General features: G+C 40.9%; 1 protein-coding gene across 1 annotated transcript in view; it reads right to left on the reverse strand.

Moving 5' to 3' along the window:
- The window catches only part of KDM4B (lysine demethylase 4B), a gene marked incomplete in the record, with an annotated part of 3,340,808 nt that overhangs the window by 996,187 nt on the left and 2,318,019 nt on the right, over nucleotides 1-26,602 (reverse strand). Inside the window, 1 exon segment of the mRNA XM_044054047.1 lies at nucleotides 4,211-4,389. Within this exon segment, the coding sequence (XP_043909982.1) occupies nucleotides 4,211-4,389 (179 nt within the window).

The raw sequence follows: 26,602 nt of genomic DNA on the forward strand, positions 1-26,602 counted from the left end.
AGGGCAACCTGCCAGCAGGATTACCCAAATGTAATGACTGCAACAGTGAAACACGAAGAACATCGAACTTGTGTTTTTGGGGTCGCGGTACAGTGAGGATTGGGATATTTGCCCTTTCCTCATTGCAGTTAGGCCTCGGAGTTGGAATATATATTTAGCGGAGGGTGTGGGGGGCGCAGCCCACCACAATAGCAAGTTCGTTCTCGTGAACTTTCGATATTTTCAACGTTCGGCATTATCACCATTTGATATGGTGATATAGACCCATTTAGGTGAACTGGCAGTGGAGGTTTTAACCAGATTGTTTAATGAAATTTTGGAAAGTGAGTGGATGCCTGAGGAATGGAGAAAAAGTGTTTTGGTACCGATTTTTAAGAATAAGGGTGATGTGCAGAGCTGTAGTAACTACAGAGGGATTAAACTGATCAGTCTCATCATGAAGTTATGGGAAAGAGTAGTGGAATCTAGGTTAAGAAGGGACGTGATGATTAGTGATCAGCAGTATGGTTTCATGCCGGGAAAGAGCACTACAGATGCAATGTTTGCTCTGAGAGTGTTGATGGAGAAGTACAGAGAAGGTCAGAAGGAGTTGTATTGTGTTTTTGTAGACTTAGAAAAAGCATATGACAGGGTGTCTAGAGAGGAGTTCTGGTATTGTATGAGGAAGTCGGGAGTGTCAGAGAAGTATGTAGGAGTGGTACAGGATATGTATGAGGGTAGTGTGACAGCTGTGAGGTCTGCGGTGGAAGTGACGGATGCGTTTAAAGTGGAGGTGGGATTACATCAAGGATCAGCTCTGAGCCCTTTCTTATTTGCAATGGTGATGGACAGGTTGACAGACGAGATCAGACAGGAGTCCCTGTAGACTGCGATGTTTGCAGATGACATTGTGATCTGTAGTGAGAGTAGGAACAGGTGGAGGAGACCCTGGAGAGATGGAGATATGCTCTAGAGAGAAGAGGAATGAAGGTCAGCAGGACTAAGACAGAATATATGTGTGTGAATGAGAGGGAGGATAGAGGAATGGTGAGGATGCAAGGAGTACTGGTGGCGAAGGTGGATGAGTTTAAATACTTGGGGTCAATAGTTCAGAGTAACGGTGAGTGTGGAAGAGAGTACAGGCAGGATGGAGTGGGTGGAGAAGAGTGTCAGGATTGATTTGTGACAGACAAGTACCAGTAAGAGTGAAAGGGAAGGTCTACAAGAGGGTAGTGAGACCAGCTATGTTATATGGTTTGGAGACAGTGGCATTGACAAAAAGGCAGGAGTTACAGCTGGATGTGGAAGAGTTAAAGATGTTAAGATTTGCACTGGATGTGACGAGGGTGGACAGGATTAGGAATAAGTATATTAGAGGGTCAGCCCAGGTTGGAAGGTTTGGGGACAAAGCCAGAGAGGCAAGATTATGTTGGTTTGGACATGTGCTGAGGAGGGGAGTATATTGGGAAAAAGATGCTAACGATGAAGCTACCAGGTTACAGGAAAAGAGGAAGGCCTAAGATAAGGTTTATGGATGTGGTGAGAGACGACAAGCAGGTGGCTGGTGTGACAGAGCAAGATGCAGAGGACAGAAAGAAATGGGAACAGATGATTGACTGTGGTGACCCCTAACGGGAACAGCCAAAAGAAGATGATGATGATCGTTAAAACATACATCATGCATGGCGATTATGTATCATATCTGGCAAGCTAGGATAAAAATACTAGAAATGGGATAAAACAAAGATAACTTGGCTAGTATAAGAAAATGGTTGTGGATAAAGGGGTGGGGAGGAGGTTATTAAAATTTTCTGTTTTTTGTTAATTCAGATCCAAGATCATGTGATGCACTGTTGCTTTCTTCTTGAACATAGATAAGAATAATATATACATTTCCTGGATGCATACCTTGTTAACTTTTATAAGTTTTTTTCTTTTTTATTTTAAATGAAGTACCCCTACTCTTTTCGATCGGTGCTGTGGGATCTTTTACATCTACATGAACTACCATGAACTCAAGCAGTTGGGACATCAGTTTAACATCTCATCTGAAGGATAACATACTCAACAGGACAGCATCCCCTTATGATGCACTGCAGTGCCAACAATCCTATTACCTGATGTGGGAATAGAACCTACAGCCTTCTGTACAAATATTGAGCATGCTACCTGTTGCACTACTGACACTGCTAACATATGTCTGACTAACAGCATATGGAAGGGTCCAGGCTTTGATAGGCTGGCTGGATGTATGGCTACCTTAGGCAGGACATCTCTATGGTAAAGAATACTGCTACAATGACTAAGGAAGGACACTATTAATTTAGTTCCTCATTAGTATCAAAACGGCATACTTTTCACAAGAATACCAATTTCTCAGAACAGTCATAGAAAGAAATGTGAAATTCAAGAGACACCCAATTTTTTTTGTTGGGCAGGATGAAAGCAATAACGGCTAGACTTCTACCAGAGTTTAAAGTGAAAATACTGTAAAAAGTGGGATATGCTGGGAAACTGATCTAACGTTAAGGTTGTCTGTCTATGCCATTACTGCCTACTATGACAAGTGCAATGAATGTCACATGATCAGCCTATAGGATATATATGACACAAAGAAGGATCATCTAGTTAGGGCTATGTAGTAGTCCCAAAACAACAAATCAAGACTTGGAGATAGGAATCTGTGCAGACTGACAACCACTTACAGAAATTAATGTAAGGGAGCATGCAAGCAGACCAGCTATATAATAACCAGCATTTTAGATGTTCTGACCTCTTAGAGGAAAATAAAGAAAAAATGCCCTAATCATTCTAAATATGATAACAAATGACTATTTGGAACCTCAGCCTTTTACCAACTACAAGGAATTCTCCTTCTAGCAAAAGGGAGATCTGACCACACTCCAGTGGGTTATGTTAGTTGCGTGGTCTGAATCCGCTGGTCTGTAACATGAAAGACGTGGGCCTAAAGTCAAAGTTGTTGGTGGGGAGGGAATCAGTACTTTGGAATAACTACACTTTCTGATATGTTGCCACTGGCAGCCACTTCCAAATGCCCTGGATGTAACTTTGCCTGGCCTTCAATTAGACAGTCCCAAGAAAAAAAGCATTACATTTCTAAGACAAAAAAAATAGAAGTACATCCTTTCACAGAATCCACAATGAAGCAAATGAAAGCTGGAAGATTCAATGTAGTCTACAACAAGACATTCTTTTCAAAATGTATTTCCCAACACCAAGCTTGCGGAGTAACTCTCAAACTGCATAGTCCAATGCTATTTCCTTCAGTAAACCAAATAAGCTGAAGACACAAAGAAAAGGAACAAAAGGATGGCTGGGCTGCTATTGTCAAGTTAACTATCCATATTAAGCCCACAAGACAGAGCTGATAAAGACTTATTTCCCTCTGCTACAGCATCATCTTAATTTAATCTTTCATTCTTTGAAACACTAACTGTGTTCCTGCCTTTCTGACAAAATACATCCTCATAACTATTTTTACAAGTTTCCAGTTTATTTTTCTCTTAATGACAGGAATTGTTTTAGTCTTCACTGCCTATGATTCTTTCACAGAATAAACTAATTTCTTTAACATTTTTATTCTGATTGTTATAAAAATGATTTCATTTTAAACCACACTTTTCTACCTCTGTTCCAATGCTGTCCACAGGTGCTAACACTCATTCAGTCCAGCTTTTCATACTTTGACTCAAATACAAGCCTGGTACAAAAGAAAATAACTTTACAGATTGCCATCTCTGACTCAACAGCAACAAAGTCTTGAGGATGCTGGACTTCAACAGTTTGCCTTTCATTACATCACCATGCTGCCAGATGAAAATTCAAGTGTGTGTTTCTAGTAAGTGAAACACATGTATAAGTGTCTTCATGTGAGGGTTGGATGCACTGGAAAAAGAAAAGTTGAGCCAGAAAATTAAAGTAAAAGGCTCAAACTAAGACAAGATGGTCTTTCTCCACCAGTCGCTAGGGGTTATGACAAACCCAAGTGATGTAATATGCTGATCTAGTCACTGCAAGCTAAAACACATGACAATTACTAACAAGGACATATAAATATAGCTTCTTTCATGACAGGCACCAGAAATGCCTTTACAAAACATAAATCCAATCCCTTGCAGGCTTCTTTACAGTGACATATACCACTATCTACTGTAGAGCTCAAAATGTAAGAAATCACTGATACAATGTGGAATTTGATATACAATGTTACCTGGTAGTAAGGGAAGAACAAGGTACAGATTGCACAGTATGGTTCTGTCAGTGCAGCTGCTGCATTAAATTTCCGCTCAGCTATGAAGTTATGTGCTTTTTTCTGCCACAGATGAGTAAGTAAGGATTTCACAGCCTCAGGTTCATTCGTGTCATCTTCACCGAACAGTGGAAGCATGTCTGAAGGAGGTAGAGGGAGGGAAAAAAAAATGTCTGCAACAAAGAATATGCCACTATTCAGATTCAGAAAAACAAAAACAGTTCTGACCTGGGATTCACTATGTCTAACACAAACTCTTACCTGATCTTCATTTAGGTCCAACATTCCAGATTCAAAGGAGGAAATTCTATTACTACTCTTATAGATATTTGTTAAGAGTTCAACAACTATATCAAAAAAGGGGGGAGGCAAGTTAAAATACTGCAGGACACCACTTCTAATCACAGTGAGTTGAAAATGACAGACTCCGTCAAACAGGTGAAGTCTAACTGTCCACTTTCACATGGATTGCCAGGAACAAAGCCTGTACATTTTCTTACACTGTGTAAAGAAAAAAAAAAAGGCATTTTGTGCTCTATGGCAAAGTGGAGATGAGAGGTTTGTTGAGACCTCAGGCTTTAAGAGGTTTACGCAACTGGTGCAGCTTCAGCAGACAGGACAGAATTTTAGATGTGGGCCTAATCAAAGCAGAGGAAGTCAGGAGCATCTCACTGAAGTCGTCATTACCCAAAAGTGATGAAGCCACTACAATGTTTACATGAGAAGCCTAAGACAAACATTTAAAAATAAAGATGATGGTGTTGGACTTTAGGGGAGTGGATTATTATAACCTGTGGGAAAAGGTTAAAATATGAGTTATGGGGTGGAAACCAAACTGAGAATGTGAACAGGACATGGGAATGGGTCAGGAATGATGTAACCAGGGCAATGGCACTATAAAAAGAGTCTGAAAAAAAAGAGGAAAAGGCCAGTGTGGCTGCACAAGACTGTAAGATTAGTAGTTACCAGAAAAGTAAGCACAAATAAAGTACAGTTGTGTACACTTACCATAAATGTAGATGTTCGAGTGTATTCACTGTTGCAGTCATTACATTTGGGTTATCTGCTTGCAGGTAGCCCTCAGTCGGCCTGATTAACAAAGTCTTGGGTCCTGCGTCGGTTGCTGTCCCTTCTTCCATGACGTTAAGGGTATAAAACATGCAGCCAACGCCATTACATCAGATTTTCTTGCCCCAGATGTCAGGTGCCCCCCTAATGGGAAGCAATTAAATATAAAAGTACAAAGATATACCTCCGACAAAAAAGCAAATACACCAAAAAGGCTTTTAAGCATAGTAAAGGAAAGTAGAGGTATAGCCAAAAGAAGTTAGGGGGCTGGAGGGAGGGTAACCAGGACTGCAACAGTGAATACACTCGAACATCTACATTTATGGTAAGTGTACACAACTGTACTATGTTCTTCATGTTTCACTGTTGCAGTCATTACATTTGGGTAGATTCCCAAAGCTATGGTTGGGAGGAGGAATTTAGATAGCATTAGGGCCAGCTATAAGGCCCTGCAAGACTGCAGTGGCAAAGCCAGCTCTGGATTTAGAGAAAATTGGCAAATGATAATGCTTGGTGAAAGTATGTACAGAACTCCAGGTAGCAGCTTCTAGGATGTCCCTGGTAGGGATGCCTCTGAGAAAGGCTGTGGAGGTAGATGCGGCCCTGGTGGAGTGAGGTCTGATCCCCTGTGGGATAGGTTTTCCATGGTACTTATAGCAGAAATGAATGCAATGGCTTATCCATTTAGAAATGGTTTGCTTTGAAACAGCCTTCCCCTCTGCCCCGGCAGCAAATGCCACCAGTAGTTGTTCAGATTTCCTTTGAGATTTAGTCCTGTCCAAGTAGAATCTAAGTTGTCTGTGCATATCAAAGAATGCAGTATCCATTTCCCTTTATTCTGTGGATTGGAAAAGAAGGTTGGCAAATGAATAGACTGATTAAGAGCCACACTGGATACCACCTTGGGCATGAAGGATGGATTGGTTCTGAGGGACACCCTATCCGCATGAAAGATGATGAAAGGTTCCACTGCCATTAGGGTCTTCTAGCTGAAGTGATTGCTAAAAGGAAAGCTGTTTTCCAAGAAAGAAATTTTAAGTCTGCAGTAGCAGCTGGCTCGAAAGGAGGTAAAGTGAGTCTCTCCAACACAAAGTTAAGGTCCCAGGCTGGGGTTGGAGCTCTCCTGGGTGGTCTCAAATTTTTTACCCCTTTGAGGAACTGCTTGAGCAGTGGATGAGAGAAGAGGGTAGGGTTCTGTGTTATAATGAGCTGAAATGGCTGAGGTGTGGATTTTAATGGAGGAAAAAGACAGGCCCTTGTGAAGCATCTCAGTTAAGTATTGTAAAATCTGAGGTAAATTGGGCGCTGCTGTGCTCATCCCTTGAGACTGGTTCCAGGTAGAGAATCTTTTCCATTTTTCAGCATAAGACTTTCTAGTACTAGGCCTCCTTGCCTCTAAAATGATATCCATCACAGGTTTTCTGAGGGATGGTAAAGGAGAGATTAAGTAATTAGCCAGGCTGCAAGTTTCAGTGTTAGAAGATGAGGGTGCAGAATCTGGTTTCTCCTGCTGAGACAGCAGGGAAGGAGTCTGAGGCAGGTGCCACAGAGATAACCATGACACACTGCGCAGGAGGGGGCACCAGTGTTGGCGCGGCCAGTCTGGAGCAATCAAAATCATCCTTGGTTTGTCCTGCTTGATTTTTAGTAGAGCAAAGGCAGAGGGGGAAAGGCATAGACTGATAGGTTTTTCCAGCTGAAGGACAGAGCATCCCACTTTCCAGGCTTGTTTGTGGGGAGTCCTTGTGCAATATTTGTCCAATTGGTGGTTCTGGGGAGATGCAAACAGGTCTATATCTGTGCTCCCCCATTTGCTTGTCAACATGTTGAAAATCTTTGGTTCCAGTTTCCACTCGTGTGGGTCCCATGAGGTTTTTGCTTAGTCCGTCTGCCAGTGTATTTAATTTTCCTGGCAGGAATTGAGCTTGTAGGTGCACTTGGTAGCTCAAGGCTGTGTTCCACAATGCCATGGCTAGTCTGCAGAGGAGGTAAGAATGTGTACCCTCCTGCTTGTTTATGTACCACATAACAGTGGTGTTGTCCGTCTTTACCATTAGTTGTCCTGGAAGAATGTGGTCCTTGAAGGCCGTCAGAGCATTCTGTACAGCTAACATTTCTTTTTGATTGATATGCAGGTGCATTTGACTTGGGTTCCATTTGCCCTGAATGAACTTCCCTGCCAGGTGAGCCCCCCCATGCATAGGCTGATGCATCTGTTGTTACGGTTTGGGCAGCAGGGGGTGGTGTGAAAGGAAGTCTCTTGTTTTGGTGACAGGCCTCTGCCCACCAAAGGAACTCTAGGCGTAGGCAAGGTATGATAGGAATCATTGTTTCTAGGTCTTGAGAATATTGACACCATAGGCTTTTTCGATACCACTGCAGTTTCCTCATATGCAGTCTTGCATATGGAATTAGAAGAATGCAGGAGGCCATGAACCCCAAGGCTTGCAGTATTTGCCTTGCTGATAGCAGGGTTTTTGTGGCCACTTGCTTGAAGTAGGTTGTCAAATGAATTTGCTTTTCTGGTGTGAGGTAAGCCGTCTGGGAAGTTGTATTCAAGCTTGCTCCCAGGAATATAATTTGTTGACAGGGTACCAGGTGTGATTTCTTTTCATTTATGGTGTACCCCAGACAAGTTAGAACCCTTTTTACAAAGGTCAGATGATTAAAAAGTATGTCCTGGCTTTCTGCCTGAATTAGACAATCGTCCAGGTATGGGTATATTTGAATATTTCCTTGCCTGCAAAATGCAATAACTTGAGCTAGGCACTTTGTGAATACCCTGGGCACAGTAGATAAGTCAAAGGGCAGTGCAGAGAACTGACAGTGTGTGTAGCCTGCTTTGAAGCGTAGCTATCTTCTGCAAGATTCCCTGATTGGGATGTGCAGGTATGCTTCTTTTGAGACTAGTGAAGAGTCAGCATCTTGAATTCTGGAATCTCCAAAAAGGTGTTTAGAGTAGACAGGTCCAGGATGGGATGCCATGAATTGTCTTTTCTGGGTACCAGGAAAAGTCTCGAGTAGAAACCTTTTCCTCTTCAAGTACCAGTTGAATAACCCCCATTCTTAAGAGAGAAAGTACTTGTTTTGGGGCCTCTGCCACTGATTCAGGGGTAGGTCTGGCCACCCACTTGGTGTTGGCAATGTGTGTAAGTGAAATCTGTATCCCTGGGACACTATATTTAAAACCCATTTGTCCTGGGTAATGAGTTCCCAATTTTTTGCATGAAGAGCAATATTTCCCCCCAAAGGGGCAGTCAGTTGATAAGTGCTTGGAAATTTTAAAAGGAAGTCACTGAAACAGTTTACCATAGGGGGGAGTCTTATTATTCCCAGATTTGGAAGTGGAGGCCCCCCACTGCTTAGTTCTCTGAGTCCCCTGGGACTGAAACCTGGGGTTTTTGCTGTGTCTAGGTTTGGCTTGAGAAGACCTGGAAGGGGCTGGAAAGGACCAATTCTTACAGGGTCAGTGCCTACTAAATCTAGGAGGCTGAACTTGTAAAAAATCTTTAACAGTTTGCATAGATTTAGCTTTATCTTCCATCTTTTTAAGAACTTCCTCAGCCTTGTTGCCAAACAGGTGGTCCTGATTTATAGGAGCATCCAACAATTTAGCTTTAACATGATCAGACAAAGATTGCTCCTTAAGCCAAGCATGCCTTCTGAGCACAGACCCAGTAACAACAGCTCTGCAAGAGACCTCTAATGAATCAAAACCAGACTGCAAAGTATGTTTTCCAACTTGTTCAGCAGAATGCATTAAATCCTGTAATTCTTTATTTTCCACACAGTCAGGAATCAACATCATTTTCTGTTTAAGCAGTCCAATAACATGTTGCTGATACTTTAACATATGAAACTGGCAGTTTAAAGCCATAATGGCCAAGGCTGCAGAAGTGTAAACCTTCTTACCCCATTTATCCAGCGCCCTGGAGTCTCTATCAGAAGGGGTAGGATTTTTAGCAGTAGAAGCCTTAATGCCCTTGGGCCCCTGTGAAATAGTCTCTGGATCTGCAATAGGATTTTTGAAAAGGAACTTGCGGGACTCAGGGACCCTGTAGTATGTCAGGTTTTCTGGGAGCAGGAGGCAGGGAATTAGGGACAAACTAGATTCCAAAAAAGCATCAACAACAATGTCTAGTACAGGAGGAATAGCTAAAGGCCTATGCTGAGGTAGGAGTAGGAAATCCCTAAGCCTCTTTTTAGAATCAGAAAAATCCTGGCTTTCCCAGTGGAAATGCTTCCCTTACGGTATGTAAGGTTTCCCCAAAAGAAAATCCACAGGAGAAGAAGCAGAGGAACTAGAGTCCTCTCCATCAGAATCTTCATAAGTAGATAAGGGCAAATCCAGATAATCAGAAGAATCAGAAAAAACAGAATCCAGATCAGAAGATTCGTAATCAACTTCAGTCCTAGGCCTCTTAGAAGGGGGGGGGGTGGCTACCCCTGATTAGAGTTATTAGATCTTCAGCCATTCTTATCATTTGTTTTTTAGGCATAGAGGCCTGAGCATGTGGTCTGGGCATCGTTTTTTTAGGCATGGATCGAGATTTAGGCCTAAGTAAAGAAGGAGGTGTCGATTTAATATGCAAGTCCGTAGGCCTGAATACACCCTCAGAAGCCGGTGCCTGCACAGTGGCTCCGGACCCATCCAAGGTAGAGACATCCATGGGTTCCATAGTTGAAGCATCGTGCGGCATACCAGACTCCGAATGGGTCTCATTAGAGGTCTGCGAATCAGAAGTAGCGGGTATCAGGCTGTGAGAGCACCTCACTGAGTACCAGCGAACTGGCGACTGGCTTAGGAGAAGCGTTATCGGCAGTTTTGGACCTCGGCGGCCTGTCGCTGTCTGTCTTTGTGTTTTTTCGGAATCCCGGTAGTCGGACAGTTAACCAATGATATTTCTGGATAACTGAACCGAGAACCGAAATATTTAGAGGCAAAAATATACCAACGAAGGATAGTGCACTGATTAAATTAAAAACACAAAACCGACAGCAAGGTACATCATGGTCAGGGCCTAGGCAAGGAATACAGTACGAATGAAGATCTTTATGAGGTATTTGCTTTCCACAAGTACTGCAATTATTAACTTTTACTGACATCGGTAAGGAGCAAGAAAAAGTTTCCCCAACGGGGTACTTAGCTTTAGTTGAAGACTTCGCTTCTGAAACTCAAAAACGAAAATTTCAGGAGTTGACCGACCAGCACTTGCGAACTGCTTCTGCTTCGGGGACCGCACGGCAAGAAAGACTGTTGTAATGGCGTCGGCTGCATATTTTATACCCCTGACGACCTGACATCATGGAAGAAGGGACAGCAACCGACGCAGGACCCAAGACTTTGTTAAGCAGGCCAACTGAGGGCTACCTGCAAGCAGATAACCCAAATGTAATGACTGCAACAGTGAAATGTGAAGAACATCAGGGTGAAGGTAGGTGAAGGAGGCACAATACGAGTAAGAATGAAGAAGTCTAGCAAAACAAGGGAGGAAGTGGGTGAGGACAGCAAAGGCACAAGTCAAAAAGAAGTTCTAGCAGAAGGGGGAAATAGCTTTTAAGGTATACAGTAGAAAGGAGGCAGGGAGGGAAAGATCTGGCCAAGCTTAGGAAAGTTGGAAAGGTAGTCACAGATAACACAGAAGAGTCAGTAGCAGTTGACTATGTGATTCACCTCAGTCTTCATGAAAGAAAGGGGATAGATGGTGCCACGATGGAAGCTACGTAAGGCACAGTAAAAAGTGAAATGGATGCATCCCAGAACAAAGGGAACTCTCTCTCTCCAGAGAGATAAGACAGAGAGAAGATAGGCTGCATCCGAACGTCTTTAGAAAAATAGCCAGTTTCTTGCTGTATCATCTGAATCTGACAGAAGTTAACAGATCGCTTGTGGGTGGGCCAGTGGCAGAAGACTGGAAGTTGGCAAAGTGTGGTACACCTGAAAGAAGGGAAAGCAGGAAAAATACACAGAACTACAGGTCTGTTAGCCCCCCAGCAGTGTTGGGGACATTTAAAGACAGAATGCAGAGGAAACTGTCTGCAAAACAATCTCCAGGGCAACAGCCAACACAGTTTAATGGCCAGAAGTTTCTGACAGCTGAATAAGACTCAGGTGCAGGAAAATTTGACAAAGCTTTATCAGTCCATATGGTCTCCCCAGACTTAAAGGCATTTAACTTGGCCCAGAAAGGGGACCACCAGAAGCATTATAAATATGATGATAAGGCACAAACAGAACAGGTGGAATGTGGCAAGGTTTCAACTTAGGACTCGATAATGAGATCAGGACAATGCTGGAAATAACAGAAGTGACTGCTGCTGTACCACTGGGCATGTTCATTTCATATATACATGAAATACCAAACACGTAGCAGTGAAATATGCAACATTAAGTGATGGGAGAAACAATCTATGTGAGTATTCTGAAAGGATAACCAAATGCAGAAAGATCACAGCTTGGGCCACAATGACCCTAATGTTATCTGTAAGGGAGACTAGGAATGCTGAACATACATCAAAACATGGATCTAGTGTTGCTGTTCACACCTCCTACTGAAATACAAAATGGAATGAAAGGGCTATGTTAGCAGAAAACAGAATGCTGAACTGCGTCCTCCAACAGGTGGAATCCTATATAAAGTGGCAACATTCCTATTCTACTGATCCCTGATCAGGTTACACTTTGTGTACTGTGTGTAGCTCTAAAGACTAGGAACAGAGAAAGATATCAGGATCCTGGAAGAAGTGCACAGGAAAGCTGCCAGAAGGGTGCTTGGGATGAAGAGGAACAGACATGATCAGAGACTATAGGAGCTGGAACTTTTATCACTAGACTGCAGAAGAGGAAGGGGGACATTGCACAGGCACACAAGATCATGTCAGAGAGATGCGAAGAGGTCACCCTGAGCAAGAAGAATGGTGGAAGGAGTATATGAAACAGAATGACGGATCAGTCAACTCCGTGGATCTTTAAAAGTACTTCACACTGACATCAGCGGATCATGGGGATGGACTACGAGAATGGAAGGTAGAGAGAGAATCTACAGGGGCATTCAAGAGGGTGTGGGACACATGGAAAAAAGGGTGATGGAAAAGGGAAAGAAATAGGGGAACAGAATGTTTAATGCATTTAAACAGTAATATACTGGAGCGGTCTCTCTTTGACATAAAGCAAGTGTAACAAATTTATCAATCTTCCTCAGTTTTATAGCACAATCTATGATCCTGCAAGATAAATTAAACTGTGTATTTTGGGAATGTGGACCCATGCATTCACACCACACAAACCATAAACAGAACAGTTAAGTACCTCAGCTGCCACCTCATAAGAACACAAAGTACATGGTCAGTGAAAAAATATCTCAGCTTTCAACTTCCAAACACCAAATTAAGAAGTACACACACATTCAGAAACTATTTTGGAAAAACATATCTATTTAACACAACCTCCAACTGCCCACAATCAAATTCTGAATAACTTGTTTACTGCTACTGAAAACAAAAAGGCAAACAACTGCATTTTTCCTTGGACCATCAATTTTTTTTATAACACAAAGGCTCATAATACTTAAGATTCCATGTATATACTTGTGGACTCTTGTTAAAATTCTTAGGATAACAACTGTGATAAATGTAATAAGACTGTAAAATAGAGCTCTGAATATATATATATATATATATATATATATATATATATATATATATATATATATATATAAAAATACAGCTCAAATGTCTAGATTTTTGCAGAACATCCAGACTTTTTCCCTTATATTTTTTGTCTCTTTCTCATAAAATGTATGGTTTTCTTATGAATCATTGAGGATTGAATTCACTAAACAATGACACATATTCGACTTTGACTTCATAACACTCAGAAAATAAATATTAATGCAAAACCTCCTATTCTAGCAAGTCCATAAGAGCAATATTTTAAACCTGTCCCCGATTTAGAACCTTTGCCCCTCACTATTTTTGGCTTATCAAAATGTCTTGCACATAGAAGTTGAAAGGAATGAAAAAAAAATACATATATATATATATATATATATATATATATATATATATATATATATACATACATATACACACACACACACACACACACACACACACACACACACACACACACACACACACACACACACACAAGTCCAAGGTTTAAGTATCTCAGAAAATTACCGCACATTCTGAGGTGCAGCAATTTCAGAATTGACACAGGTACCAGGGGTGTAGAGGGCACAGTCCCCCAAGTCTGGATGATGTAGGGGGCATAAATGCCATTCAAAAATGCTTTAATAATGTTAGAGAATTTTTAACAGTTGATTTACTTCTTTTCAAACTGTAGTTTATTTTGCAAAACTGGGGGACACGCAATTGCAGGTCTCTCATAGCTGACTGGAAGGTCATACTTTGAGATGCTGGAATCACAGAGATAAGCAGCTGCAATTTGTTCTTTACAACAAGAGTCTGCAACATTTGTTGAGTCAGTGTTCTGTAAACGCTGGAAAAATTATGAATGCCGCATATGTTTGAATCCATGTCACTTTACTGAAGTCAGTTTCAGTGAAACCATTATGAAGCCAATTTCAGGGAGACTACCATCATATAATAAATAACACTGGAAACCACTTTGCTTGAATAACTCATAATAAATGCTGTTTCTGCATGGGGGAAAAGCCCCCCCCGTACCCTCACTTCCTTCTTACAGCTGCAGATCTATGATGCAAGGTCAAACATCTCAAATTCTCAGAAATCTACATACCTGCAGCATTCAATTGCAAAAAAAGAAAAAAATATATATAAATATATGGATCTACTTCAGTAGATCGCATTAACACAATTGAAAGTTACATCATCAAGACGCCAACAAAATGTGGAAAACAGCGAACATGTACAATGGAGAAACTACAAACGACGAAATGGAATTGCGCATGTCAGGAACCAGCCGGAAAGTCTGAATGGAGATTGCGGACAAACAAAAAAGTTAAGTACTACATTTAATACATTTTAAAGAAACAAACACATTTTTCAATGTTTTTGCAGGGGGTGGTCCCCCACACCCCCTGTAAATTATATATATTAACTCCAAGATTGCACTACAGTGGTTAAAAGTTTAAATTTCCCAATCCTCACTGTACCGCAATCTCCATGAACAAGAGTTGAAAAAGGTACATTTTTTATTAAATTGACTGTTTTAATGCAGTACTTACTTTTTTGCCTATGCATCGCAATCTCCATTCAGAACCTCCAGCTGGTGCCTAACATGTACAAGTACCTTTTGCTGTTTCTACTTTAGCCAATTTAAACGTTCGCTGCTTTCCACACTTCGCTCTTATCATCTTGCTGATGTAAATTTCGATTATGTGTTAATGTAATCTACTGAAGTAGATCCATATGCACACACACACACACAATATGAGATTCAACCTAGGTCTTAGACTCAAAATACATTGTTCTGCACCATTACCACCCCAAACAGTTCCTCATAAACTAACTTACTGAACAGAATGAAGAAGTAGATTTGCCAAGAATTTTAAATAAAAAAATAAATCCTAGTTAAGTACCCAATATTGTATGCAGTTTAAGGTGCAAAAATGACCAAAGAAACATCTTAATCATAGTCATCAAAAGTATCCCAGAGGGAGAGCAAGTTACAAGATGGCTCAATATCCTTTACTGGAAGATTAAATTAGACTTTCAGGTAAGACACGAGAATCCAGACTAACCCCTGAGGAGGCCATACTTCATCAGGAATAATAGGACTACAGTAGTAAACAAACAGTTTTCTTTGTAGTGTCTGAAATTCCTTGTAGAACATTTCCAGGCCTCTTGCTAAACCTGAGCAATCTAAAATGAAAACATCTGGCTAATGAGGCACCTAATTCCATGGAACAGAGGGAAGATGCAATGACTACAACTAGTTGACTTGACACTGATTAGCAGATCTGGCACTGGTGAGGGAGAAAGCACAGTTGTGTAACTTAACTTACCATAACAGTACATGTTCTAACAGACCACTGATGCAGTAAACTCAAGCTATTTGGATTACAACCTGCCAAGGATAAAGACAAACCAGCCAGTTTATCAAAGCTATAGAAAATGGAAATCAAAATCTAGACTAACTGCAATATGAAGTACTAAATATTTAAAGGAGATAAAAGAACAAGAGATTGGATCTTTAAAAAAGGAAAGGAGCAAATTACATGGAAATATCTGGTATTTACTGGAACACATGCAAAATAAGGTTCAGGGGGAGGACTGAGGTTTAAGAGAAGGCATAAAATGAGCAACGTATGTAATATTGGAGTGAATTTGTGTCTTTCGGCTTTTCCTGGTTAGGGGTCACCACAGCGGAACTCCGGTCCGCTAATGATTGGTAGTTGATTTTTACGTGCCGACTTACCAGCCCTGATGCACAACCTTCAACGAAGGTACGCCCATTCACGCATGTCTCCACGTAGAAAACGCTCTAGCTGAGATCCGAACCGGACAGTGTCTTACTGTGAGGCGACAACGCTACCACAGCACCACCACCGTAATATTGGAGTGAATAACTATTAAAAAAGAAAGGAAATATATAAGTAATGTATAATACATGAATATGGGAAATGTTAATATAGTTTGCTTTCTTTTCTGTTAATGTAAATCTATGTCTTAACTGATAAATTGAGAATTTAATAAAGACGTTAAAAAAGAAGGGAGGCAATAACTGTGAATAGAAAATTGCTTAGAAATGAAAACAGTAACTACACATAACTAAAGGGTATGTATATCCACACCCTGGCAATACAAAAAAAATAAATACAAAAATGAAGAGTAAATACAAAAATGAAGGGGACTGAAGGGAGGGGATGGCTACTGCAACAGTGACCTATTACAATGTCTATTGTTATGTTAAGTTAAACTTATGCAACTGTAGTACGTTCAGTACTAGATTGCTGCTGCAGGAGCCTTAGCTATATGGGTAATTACCACAGCTTAGAAAACAAATAAGGAAGAAGTAAATTAAGTGGAGCCCCTAGAGAATGTTCCAAGCAAAGCCTGTGCTAGATGTGGAAAAAAATCCAATTTACAGTCCTTTGCAAAAGTACATACAGGTAACCGAGCTGATGCCCATAGAATACTTCGAGTCCACCCCTTTCCAGAAAGAAACCGAAAAAGCCAAAAACATGGCCGAATAGGCTTTAATCCAGCTTGAAGCGGCTTGTTATAGTGAGAACAGCAAAAAGAAACAGTTTTAAACAACCATCTATAAATGTCTGTTTTGAGACTGGTCACTATTTTCTCTTACCTTTATAGCTTACTGGCCCTTCCTGAATGACTGAATTTTGTCTAAGTAGCATCTGAGCTACATGTGAACATCCACAGTGTGAAGAACTCTTGGTCCTTTGTTTTTGGAATCTGACAAAATGCACACGGAGATGAACAGACTGCCTCAAGGTAAACTCTGGAACCATTTTAAGCATACAAAAATGATTAGTTCTTAAAAAAATCCCATACTTGTGGAAAATGAGGTAGGGTTGTCTCACCATAAGAGCTTGTAACCAAAGATACTCAAGCAGAAGAAGTCAAGAGAAATTAATAAAACAGTCTTCCATGTTAACATCAATTCAGCCTGATGAGCTGGCTCAAATGGAAAAAGACTAAACTTCTCAAGCACAAAATTCAGATCACAAGGAGGAGTCACTTGTTTTCTAGATGGATGGATATATAAAATCCCTTTCAAAAACTGACTGACTTGGGGCCAGGAAGAAAGAGGGAGAGCCAAGGGCAGATAAACTGAAGTGGTCAAGAGATGAATCGTGATAAGAGTAAGAAAAGCCAGATGACAATAATTCGCAAAAATAATCAAGACTCAGAGGTAGTTGGGCCTTAAAAGTGTCCTTGTCACTTGGATGGCACCAACTACAAAATCTTTCCCACTTAAGACAAGAAATCACTGAAGCTTTTGACATTCTAGTTGCTTTTTATATGGAGCTCTGCTTAAACTCCTGGCTGTTACAGCGTGTGGAAGATACCCTTTAGCTTTATAAGCTAGTCAATTGGCCATAGCCTTAGCAAAACATAATCAGAACAGCTTAGGATACTGTAACAGTGATCTAATGATGACCATCTAAACAGGACATGTCTGTGAAGAATACATCTGGTAGATCATGCTGGCTCTATGTATGGGCAAAGTCAAAGAATTGTTTTCAAATGAGTGGTCCTGTTTGGTAAAAAAAAAAAAACTAACGGTTGTTCCACTGATATCATCAGTCTACAGGACTTCGTCAGCATAGCCACAGAAGGCAGTTATTTTTGATGCTTGAGGTGCTTTTCTTATTTTATAAGGGAGATTCCTCTTCTTGAAAAACTGTGAAAGGGGGCTAAAAAGACTAGGAAGGCAGTGAAAGAAGCTGGGATATATTGTAGAGCCCATTCACTTTAGTCCACATCTTTTTCCCCTCCTTTCAAAGGTCCCGAGCAAGCTGTTGAAAACCTGTCCAACCAGAACATAAACAAAGAAGAAGGCATCAAGAATGTCCTCCCACAGTTTCTTCTTGAAACGGAGGCTCAATCATGTCATCCAGTGCAGGCACACCCCAAGTCTACTTCCCTTACATTTTCAACACATTCAAAGCTACACAGTGGGCTACATACAAGACCACTGAAGAAGCAGAATAAGGATTTTTTCCACAGGCTCCTTCATCCTAGACTAACCTCTTTACAGTGGATGGCACTGACTCAAAGCTTCTGGGTTGCATGCATACCACTCTTCACGACATGTTCTTAAAGGATGACCTAAGCTTCCGCATCATACATCCACAAATACTGGTTTGATTACTTCCTGGGGAGAAGACAAGAGAGCAACAGGTTAGCCATAGGGGAATTCATGAACTTAAGAGTCTCCTTAAAGAAGGGAAGTCACCTCAACAAAATCCCACTCCCGGAGAAGAGATGGAGGAGACACCCCTATCCTCCAACTTTAGCAGATGGAAGCCTGGGAACAACTGAAGCGTAAGTCATATAAAGAATGGAAATTGAGTGTTCAGTAATGAGGCTTCACTGTACAGGATAGTTTAAAGTAGAGGTAATGTTAGGTCAGAAGAAATCTGCACAAAACATCTCCTTGGCAAACTATGATCCTTAAAGGTGCACTCCCACACCTTCAAGGAAAAAATCTCACCAAATGTTGCACAGTTCACAACACCATCAATGTCTGAACTTATCTTTATGGGGCCAACAACAGCGGAAGAGATATGGGACTCTCATCAACCTAAACCAGTAAGCCCTGCTTAAATGTTGTTCAAGAGACCAGAGTAGCAGTCCCCATAATCTCAAATTCAGTCACTGAGTCTTTGCTAGAGAATTAGCAGGATCACACCATAAAACTAGACCACACACAGTCATGTTTTGCATGCTGAAGCATTAAAGGATATGTACTGACACCAAGGGACATACCCAACAAACTGGTTGGTTGGGGCACACCCCTCTCATGGTCCCCTTCTTGATGAGTGGCAAAATATGAGAGCATTACCTCACTGGTCAAGTAAGACCCACCAACTTTTATGCAAAAGAAGGTTCCCCAAAAGCAGGCCTCAAGAGAAGAGGCTCTGACACCTGGTCTCAAGCCCATACCTTCTCCCATACAGCCATGACTGACCCAGCCCAGCAGTGCTCAAAAGACCAACCTTTGCTGTCCTTGTGCTTACCACCCCACAAAGCCATTACTTTCTTTGTAGTAATGTGGGTCTTATGCTTCTGTATACAACTCCTGAAGGCGGACCAGTCTGAAACTTTGGTACTTGCATTGTTTCACATCAAGGTCCCTTCACATGCAGTAAAGACAGTGCTAGTTCAAGTCCTGGCTAGCAATCTTTGACTGGAGGAACACTGAATTCTTATGAGTTTTAGGTAACGAACGAGGAAGCCTTTCTGCAACATGTTAGGACAACGATGAAGCCATGCATGTAGCAGAAAAGAACCAGGGAGCACAGGGATTGAGCATGCATTCATAGTCCTGTGCAGGTTGTGTGTGCTGGATTGGACCACCTCAGCACAGCAACTTGAGGAAATATAAACAGAGAATGCTAACAAGCTGATGCCATGGTCTAAATTAATCCTTACAAAGTTGACAAGGCCAATTCTCTGCAGTATTTAAGCATTAAGCCAGTGATCAGAGCTGTACTCTGGTAAGTGGTTATTACATGTACATAGGAATATGTTACATCATGCAACCTAGCAATCCCATCTAGCTGGTGCATGGATAAGGCAAGTTTGACCTGAACTTCAGCTTCTGACAGGAAGAGAAGTATGTGACTTGTATTTGTGATGCAGCCTATAAAGGAAGGCTATGAAATGCCTTACTTGCGAGTTATTCACACAGACCAGGAAATAAAAGTCATGAAAGCTCTGTTAGCAGTCAAGTCCCCTGCAGAAAACAGCTACTAGGATTCAAATGTCCCTAAAGAACTACTTGTACTACCTAAAAGTGAAGCAATGTTGCTATCATGGAAAGACATATGAAAGACCACTACTCTGAAAAGGAAACGTAAATCCATCAGTGCGTATCTGTGGTGTTTTCTGATTTTGATGCGTAAATAGGCAAGTGTCCCAAAGGTCCAGAGATCACATACAGTCTTCATGATGTAAGAACGATCATCATGAGCGGAAGGCAAAGTTGAATAGGAATTATGAGACGCTTCTTTCTGGTAATGAAAGAATTCAACCTACCAAGATCTAGAACTAGAAAGATAACAACTTTTTGAGAACAGAGGAAAAATGGAGTAAACCACACTTTTACACTCCTCTCCAGGGACTTTCCTAGATGGCTCTTTGTTGAGCTGACACTGAACTTCTTACAATGCTTGTGACTTCTGAAGGCACAGTTATCTAGGATGACTTGAGGAAGAATCTAGTGAAGAGAACAGCTTTAATATGTAAATGTTTAAAACACCTTTCTTGAACAAGTGCACAGTTATTGAGAATTCACTTCCGTACATGCAGGAAAATTCTTCCACCAACTGCTTCACAGTGTAGGGGTTATTTGAAGAAGGTTTTTCTTCCAAGAGGGTGCCTACAGAAACTTCATCTAATTTGTTGCTGCAGCTGACTAGTGGCCTGTGTGTGCCACCGCCATAGATATTTCTGATTCTAATAGGCACACAAGTGATCCCAAATTTGAAAATACTCACCTGCAACTGAGGGGTCACATGCTTACTCTCCTACAGTCTTTTAAACTGGTCAGCAATATTTAGATTTAAAAAAAAAAAAAAAAACATCAAATCCAGGAAGAGGCATCAGCCAATGATAACTTTAGGTCCTCTGCAAAATGGTTAAGATCCAGCCTACAAAGCCAGCAAATAGCTATTCCAGATTCTACAACCACATCACTTCCATAAGTAATACTGGTAACATGAAAGTGAATGCTATCAGCTACAGCAAAATGTTCTTGAATTCGTATGCTAGCTTGGAGCAAGGAAGATACTTCAGGGGCACCGAAGTCTTACCCACAATAAAGTATTAATCATATTTCAGACATACAAGTTAAATAAATGACCTCAACCTCAGCAAGAGATGTGAACACCTACTTCAAAGAGAGATCCAGAAGTGTACGAGTGTTCATTCTCACTTTGATTCTGATGAAATGAGAATGATGACACGACTAGAAAAGTCTGTGATACTCTGCTAAAAACGTAAATTCCCTAGGGGACTTTGATACCTTTTCAGCTTTCCAGTGTGCACAAGCTGAGGCATTAGGACACATGCAGCTGTTTTTCAAGACGTTCTGAAAATATTAACAGGAAGAGGCAAATGTGTTGTAGTGAAAAAAAATGGTCTGTTTGAGGCCAGTGTTCTCATTCCTCCTCTGAATCCAGCCATGTCTCCAAATGAAGAGTTTTCTGGTGCAGGTGCCACAGACTTTGCCTTTTTTCATCACTATATACACGTGGACAGGTTGTATAACATCTACAGATGCCCTTGTGATTATTTAAAATGATGAAGAGAGACGCTACAAATCCAAAGTTAATTTTTTCCTATTCTTCGATGAAGGAATATGAAATGGAAAAATGACCTTGACTAGGACAGCCTTGCCATATGCCAGCCACATGAATGACAGAACAGTGTCTTTTTGGAAAAGAAGTCCTTTGTTGCAGTAACTAGCATGATATAACAAATGTTGAAGATGGGATCAAATGGTGTAAACAATGCAATGACCAGTTTAGCTGGACCAGAGCAGCTAGTTAGTGATGGGAACGTTCAGCACAAAGCAACATAAATCTGTGTTACGCAGGATCCTGACATCAGGTACTGCATAGCAGGTGAAAGCAAAGATAAGAACCAAAGTGGGTTGATGCAGAATTTGGCCACTACAAGCCTGCTGTTAACAAGTCTTACCAATTACGCATTGCAAAAGAAATGCAAATAACAAGGGAGTGAAAACTGCTAGCCTAGAGTCTTACTAGTAAGGTGGCAAAAAACGTAAGGAAAAGACTCATGAATAATAAGTCAGGAACTAAGGCTTTTTTAGCTAGCTAAAGGGTGGTTAACATCGTGTGCATGTGGGGGGAGGGTACCAACGGTCTGGCATATGGGGTGACCGGTAGACAAGGAAACATATGGCTACATCTAGCATCAAATACAACAAATGTACATGAGAATGACAATAGTTGCAGTCAAATGCCCTTGAGGGCACCTTATGTATTGATATCCTAGCACCTAATGGTGATGATGACCATCACTAAGTGTGCCTTAGGCAGGGGCACTGAGGCACACACCATCTGGGAAGTTTAGGACTCTAAGTCCTAGCCAGTGAAGGTGAATTTAAAGCTTTCTTAAGATTTTGTGCATGCTTATCTCTGTGTGCAATGAGAACAGCACAACAGGGCTCTCAAAGTGTGGGATGACATGAAATCTCATTAATACCAAATACATTGAGTTTGACTTCACCTTGCTAAGCTTACTGGCTAGAAAAAACATTTTTCTTTCTGCTCACCACATTGACCAACTAAGCCCCCTCATGACCCCAAAATGACTCACTGACCCATTCATTCGCTCAGGGATAAGAGCACATTTCTTCCCCTCAGGAGAAAAGTCAGGAGCCAGGAGTGATGCCATCATCAATGGCTGGTATCAGGATTTTTACTTAAGCCCCACCCTCCCCCACAGCAGATGTGACTTCACTAAGTATGCAATTCTCAGCTGCAGTGCTGCATACTGCTAATGTAAATGCTGGTCATGGTTCTTCTAGTACAAAAAATTACAGTTTCAAGTGGTGCTGCCAGATAAATTCACTGAATGACTTAGCAATATAGGTTTATGGGAGAATACACACAAAGTATGACCACTAAAACATAGATGTGTTTCCCACAGGGGCACTTAAAACTCTTTTGGTGGATCACTCAGGAAAAAAAAAGAGACACAGATGGTGAGAGAAAATGCTGCATTAAGAGATACTCAGAAAAATGAATGCTAGTGATGAAGATAAGCCTGATCCCACACAGTTCATTCATCAAAGTTTATGGTTTGCACTACATATACAGGACGATGCCCACACCTCACCCCCACACCAAGTGGTTTCTCAGAGGCCAGTAACCAATGCAGAACAGTAAGTAAATAGGGTTGCCACCTTTTCAAATGGCCAAAGTGGGACATTTTTGTTACAAACATCAGATTTTACAGGCCGGCACATACCCACGGCCAGTACAAAGGAAAGAACTTAACTTTTTTGCCTAAATAAAAGCTTATTCTTGTAGCATTTTAGTTGCTTATTCTGTTTCTTATAACATTTAGGTATTTCAGATACAGAATAACTGTTTTATGCAACTATTACATAAAATATAGGAAATAATTTTGTCCTAAAATCTCAGGACATTTGCTATTTTTACAATTTTTTGTCAGTACACAACTGCCCAAAGAGGGACTGTCCCTCCCAAACTGGGACAGGTGGCAACCCTATAAGTAAAGTAACCTGTAAAAGAAGGCACAGGCCCCATGAAAAGCATTCCCTTCAGACCTACTGATCCAATGGGAAGAAGACTGGGTTGGGATGCTCCTGTGAAGTTAACATAGCTCACTTCTAGAGCGCCATATCTCCACACACCCAATTTTGAATCAGCCTTAACAACTGCCTGAAAAGGTGGCCCCCAACAGATTGGCAACAAAATCTCATTTCTGAAATAAGAGTTTCTGTGAAAACCCCCAATCTGTAAGCCAAAAACTCCTAGAATTGAAGAACTTTTATAAGGAAGGAAGACGCACACATATTTACTGTTCCCTCAAGATGGCAATGTAATGGTACCTTCATTCGGAAAAGGAGCAGAGGCACCAAGAGAAAAACAAAATGCATTCCAAACAGGAAGTACAGAAGCCCAGGACCACAAAAGCTAGACAGAGTTCCCACTGAGGCACAGAACACTGTCACCAACACAGAGTTCCCTTAATGGAGAAGTCAAGTCTGGGGAAAGGAGGGAAAACTCAGTATTCAAAGGACTTGGCCAAATCTTATCAGTCTCAGACCCAGAACAAAGAAATCAAGACATGAAGGAGACAGAAAAAAAATTTCCCACAGCCGCCAGGTACCTGCAACTCAAGAAAGAAAGCATCTTAAAGGACAATGAACAACCTAGTAACACAGGCCATCAAAGTTCAAGGAGCCTAGACTATCCCCAAAACATGGGGAATGCCCAAACAGGTTAACCCTCCAAGGGGAAGCGACAGCCAGCACAGAAGAAAGGACATCTAACCTAGCACAGAAAATCAGGAATGGTTCCACATTCAGGATAGGCATCCCCAAAAAAATCTACCACTATGAAACTCGAGGGATTCCTACAGATCACAGGAAACATGTATACCTTGCTAATACTCACGCTCATGTTGTACCCCCTTCTCAAGAACTGCATATCAAATCTGTCCAACAGTAAATTTATGGGGATTCATCCAATCATCTGGGTTTAATTTAAAGAATGTTATGGTGTCACTTTGTTTAACTTGCAGGGGACGTTTGTTCCAGAGGTGGGGTAAGCAGTACTGGGTAATAAATTTCTTTCTCCAACATGTTTTACTTATGTGCTAGTGGAGAAATTTGTGTTTCTCCAAAATGTTTTACTTACTCACTGGTGAAAATTTAAATCCATAGATCTGGTATTTAGTAGAGATATTTATTTAACATTTGTTGACTGGGAAAGTCCGACTAGGACAGAGCCTATTTTCAGCACAGGCCTGGGGAGAAATATTCCAGGCACGTCTTTGGAATGTGGGAGAAAACAGGAGTACCTGGAGGGAACCTGTGTGAATGCAGGGAGGACATGCAGACACTGCACAGAAGGCATCCCCAGCTGAGAATCGAACCGGAGAACCTCTTGCTGTGAGGTGACAACATTAAATGCTGCACCACATCACTGCTATCTGACTCGCAACAACATAGGACATCAAGGAGGATAGGGACTCTAATAGCAAAGAACTCAAGACATAGATCATCCTTTAACAGCATATAAGAAACAAAGTAAAATAATAAAACTTTAATGGTTCTTAGTAGCTCAGAGACTTTAGGCCAGAAATAATCTTAAGTTAGGAACTTCTGGGGCCTTAAAAATTACTTAATATGTCTAGAAAGGTACGCCCTAAGGAGGGTTGTTTTCTATAACTTATGTAATTAGGACTGCATAATGATGAATGATAATTTATTCTGATCTTGAAGACAGGTCTTTCGATATTAGTTGTGAATATATGCATTTCCTGTCTAATGCTGCTAATGGTGTTTGAAAAAGAAAGAATTATCAACCAGGATCCAAGATCTCTGACTGCATTATCATTTTGGAATGGGCAACTGTTACACTTTATGTTGAGGGATAGAGCTGCTTACCAAAACTAACAATATTATCAAAGTCAGAGTAAACTTTTTGTCATTTAGAACTACACATATATAGCCTAAATGACATTTCGTGCATCAGCTCACTTCTTGACATTACAAAGGAAAGTGAAACAACATATACAAGTAAAGGAATAAACATAACTAACAAATAACAATACTACTACCAATACAAGTAAGAAAGAGCAGACATATTTACCAACACTCTCATAAGAAAAGAATACCCTCCCCTGAGTTAAATTAACTACCCTACTTTAAGTAATACAAAACACACTACAGATTGAACAATGCCCAAGTTATTTCTCTAATATTGTACTTGAGTAGATTAAATAATACTGCCTATGGATATAAATAAATAAATATTGCACTTACTTGGAATATATGTTAGTATATATTGCACAAATAAATAAAAACTGACTTATTATGTGTCTATTGAATCTTGTAGTCCTGCAGCACATGCTGCGATTATCTCCTGCCTGAAACCAGATGCTTAACAGTCCATGCACAGGATGCATGGTGACCTGTATTATTTTGGTGGCCTTTCAGATGCTTCTTGCAGATTAAAGTTGTTGTATTGGAAGACTGGAACTGGTTACCTTCTCTGCAGCCATCACCACTCTTTGTAGCTCCTTCATTTCTGTAACTGTGCAGCTTCCAAACACACTGTGAAGTTGCAGGTGAGGATGCTCAATACTACACCTCTACAGAAGGTGGAGAGAATATGAGGAATATTATACTTTTTAACTTGAATTTTAGCCCTTTTCCCATACACCACTTGCTTACAAGGGATAGTTCTAGCTGTAGTGAATGGTTATCGGATGGAGATTTGACAACAACCAGTTTGCAGTCATTTGCAAACAGTTACCCACAGGCCCTGAACTTCTGCTCTGAAGATTGAGAAGTAGATGCTGAAAAGGAAGGGTCTCAGTACTCAGCTCTGAAACAAACAAGCAGTTAATGTTGTAATTGCCACACTGCCTATGTGGGTTCTATCTCTCAACCAGATGGCTATCCTACTAGACTTAAGGATCTACTTTTAAGTCATTTACCTAACTTGCGATGCCAACAAGAGATGCAGTGTCAAATGTCTGGCCAGTCAAACTGATGTGGGTTAAATTTATGCCAACAAGGGATGAAATGTCAAATGTTTTGGCCAGCCAAACTGAAGCAATTCAAATCCGATAAGTGATATGAAGTGAGCTATAATGTGTCCCGTGGTATTAAAAAAATCAGACTAGTCAAGCCAATGGGTTTACAGATTACTGAGTCAGTGATGGGGGAGGGGATGCCATACTACAAAGACAAAATCCTGTAGCCAAGTTTGGGTTAAACAACACGTTTGGCACGATTTATTAGGCATCCAGGTAAATTATCAAGCCTCATGGTGGTGGCAGTTTTCATTTTAGAAAATACCTTCAATACATGTTCCTATG

Source organism: Protopterus annectens, chromosome 13.part0 (genome assembly GCF_019279795.1).
Source record: "Protopterus annectens isolate FY-2018-M chromosome 13.part0, PAN1.0, whole genome shotgun sequence".
NCBI classification, from domain to species: domain Eukaryota; kingdom Metazoa; phylum Chordata; order Ceratodontiformes; family Protopteridae; genus Protopterus; species Protopterus annectens.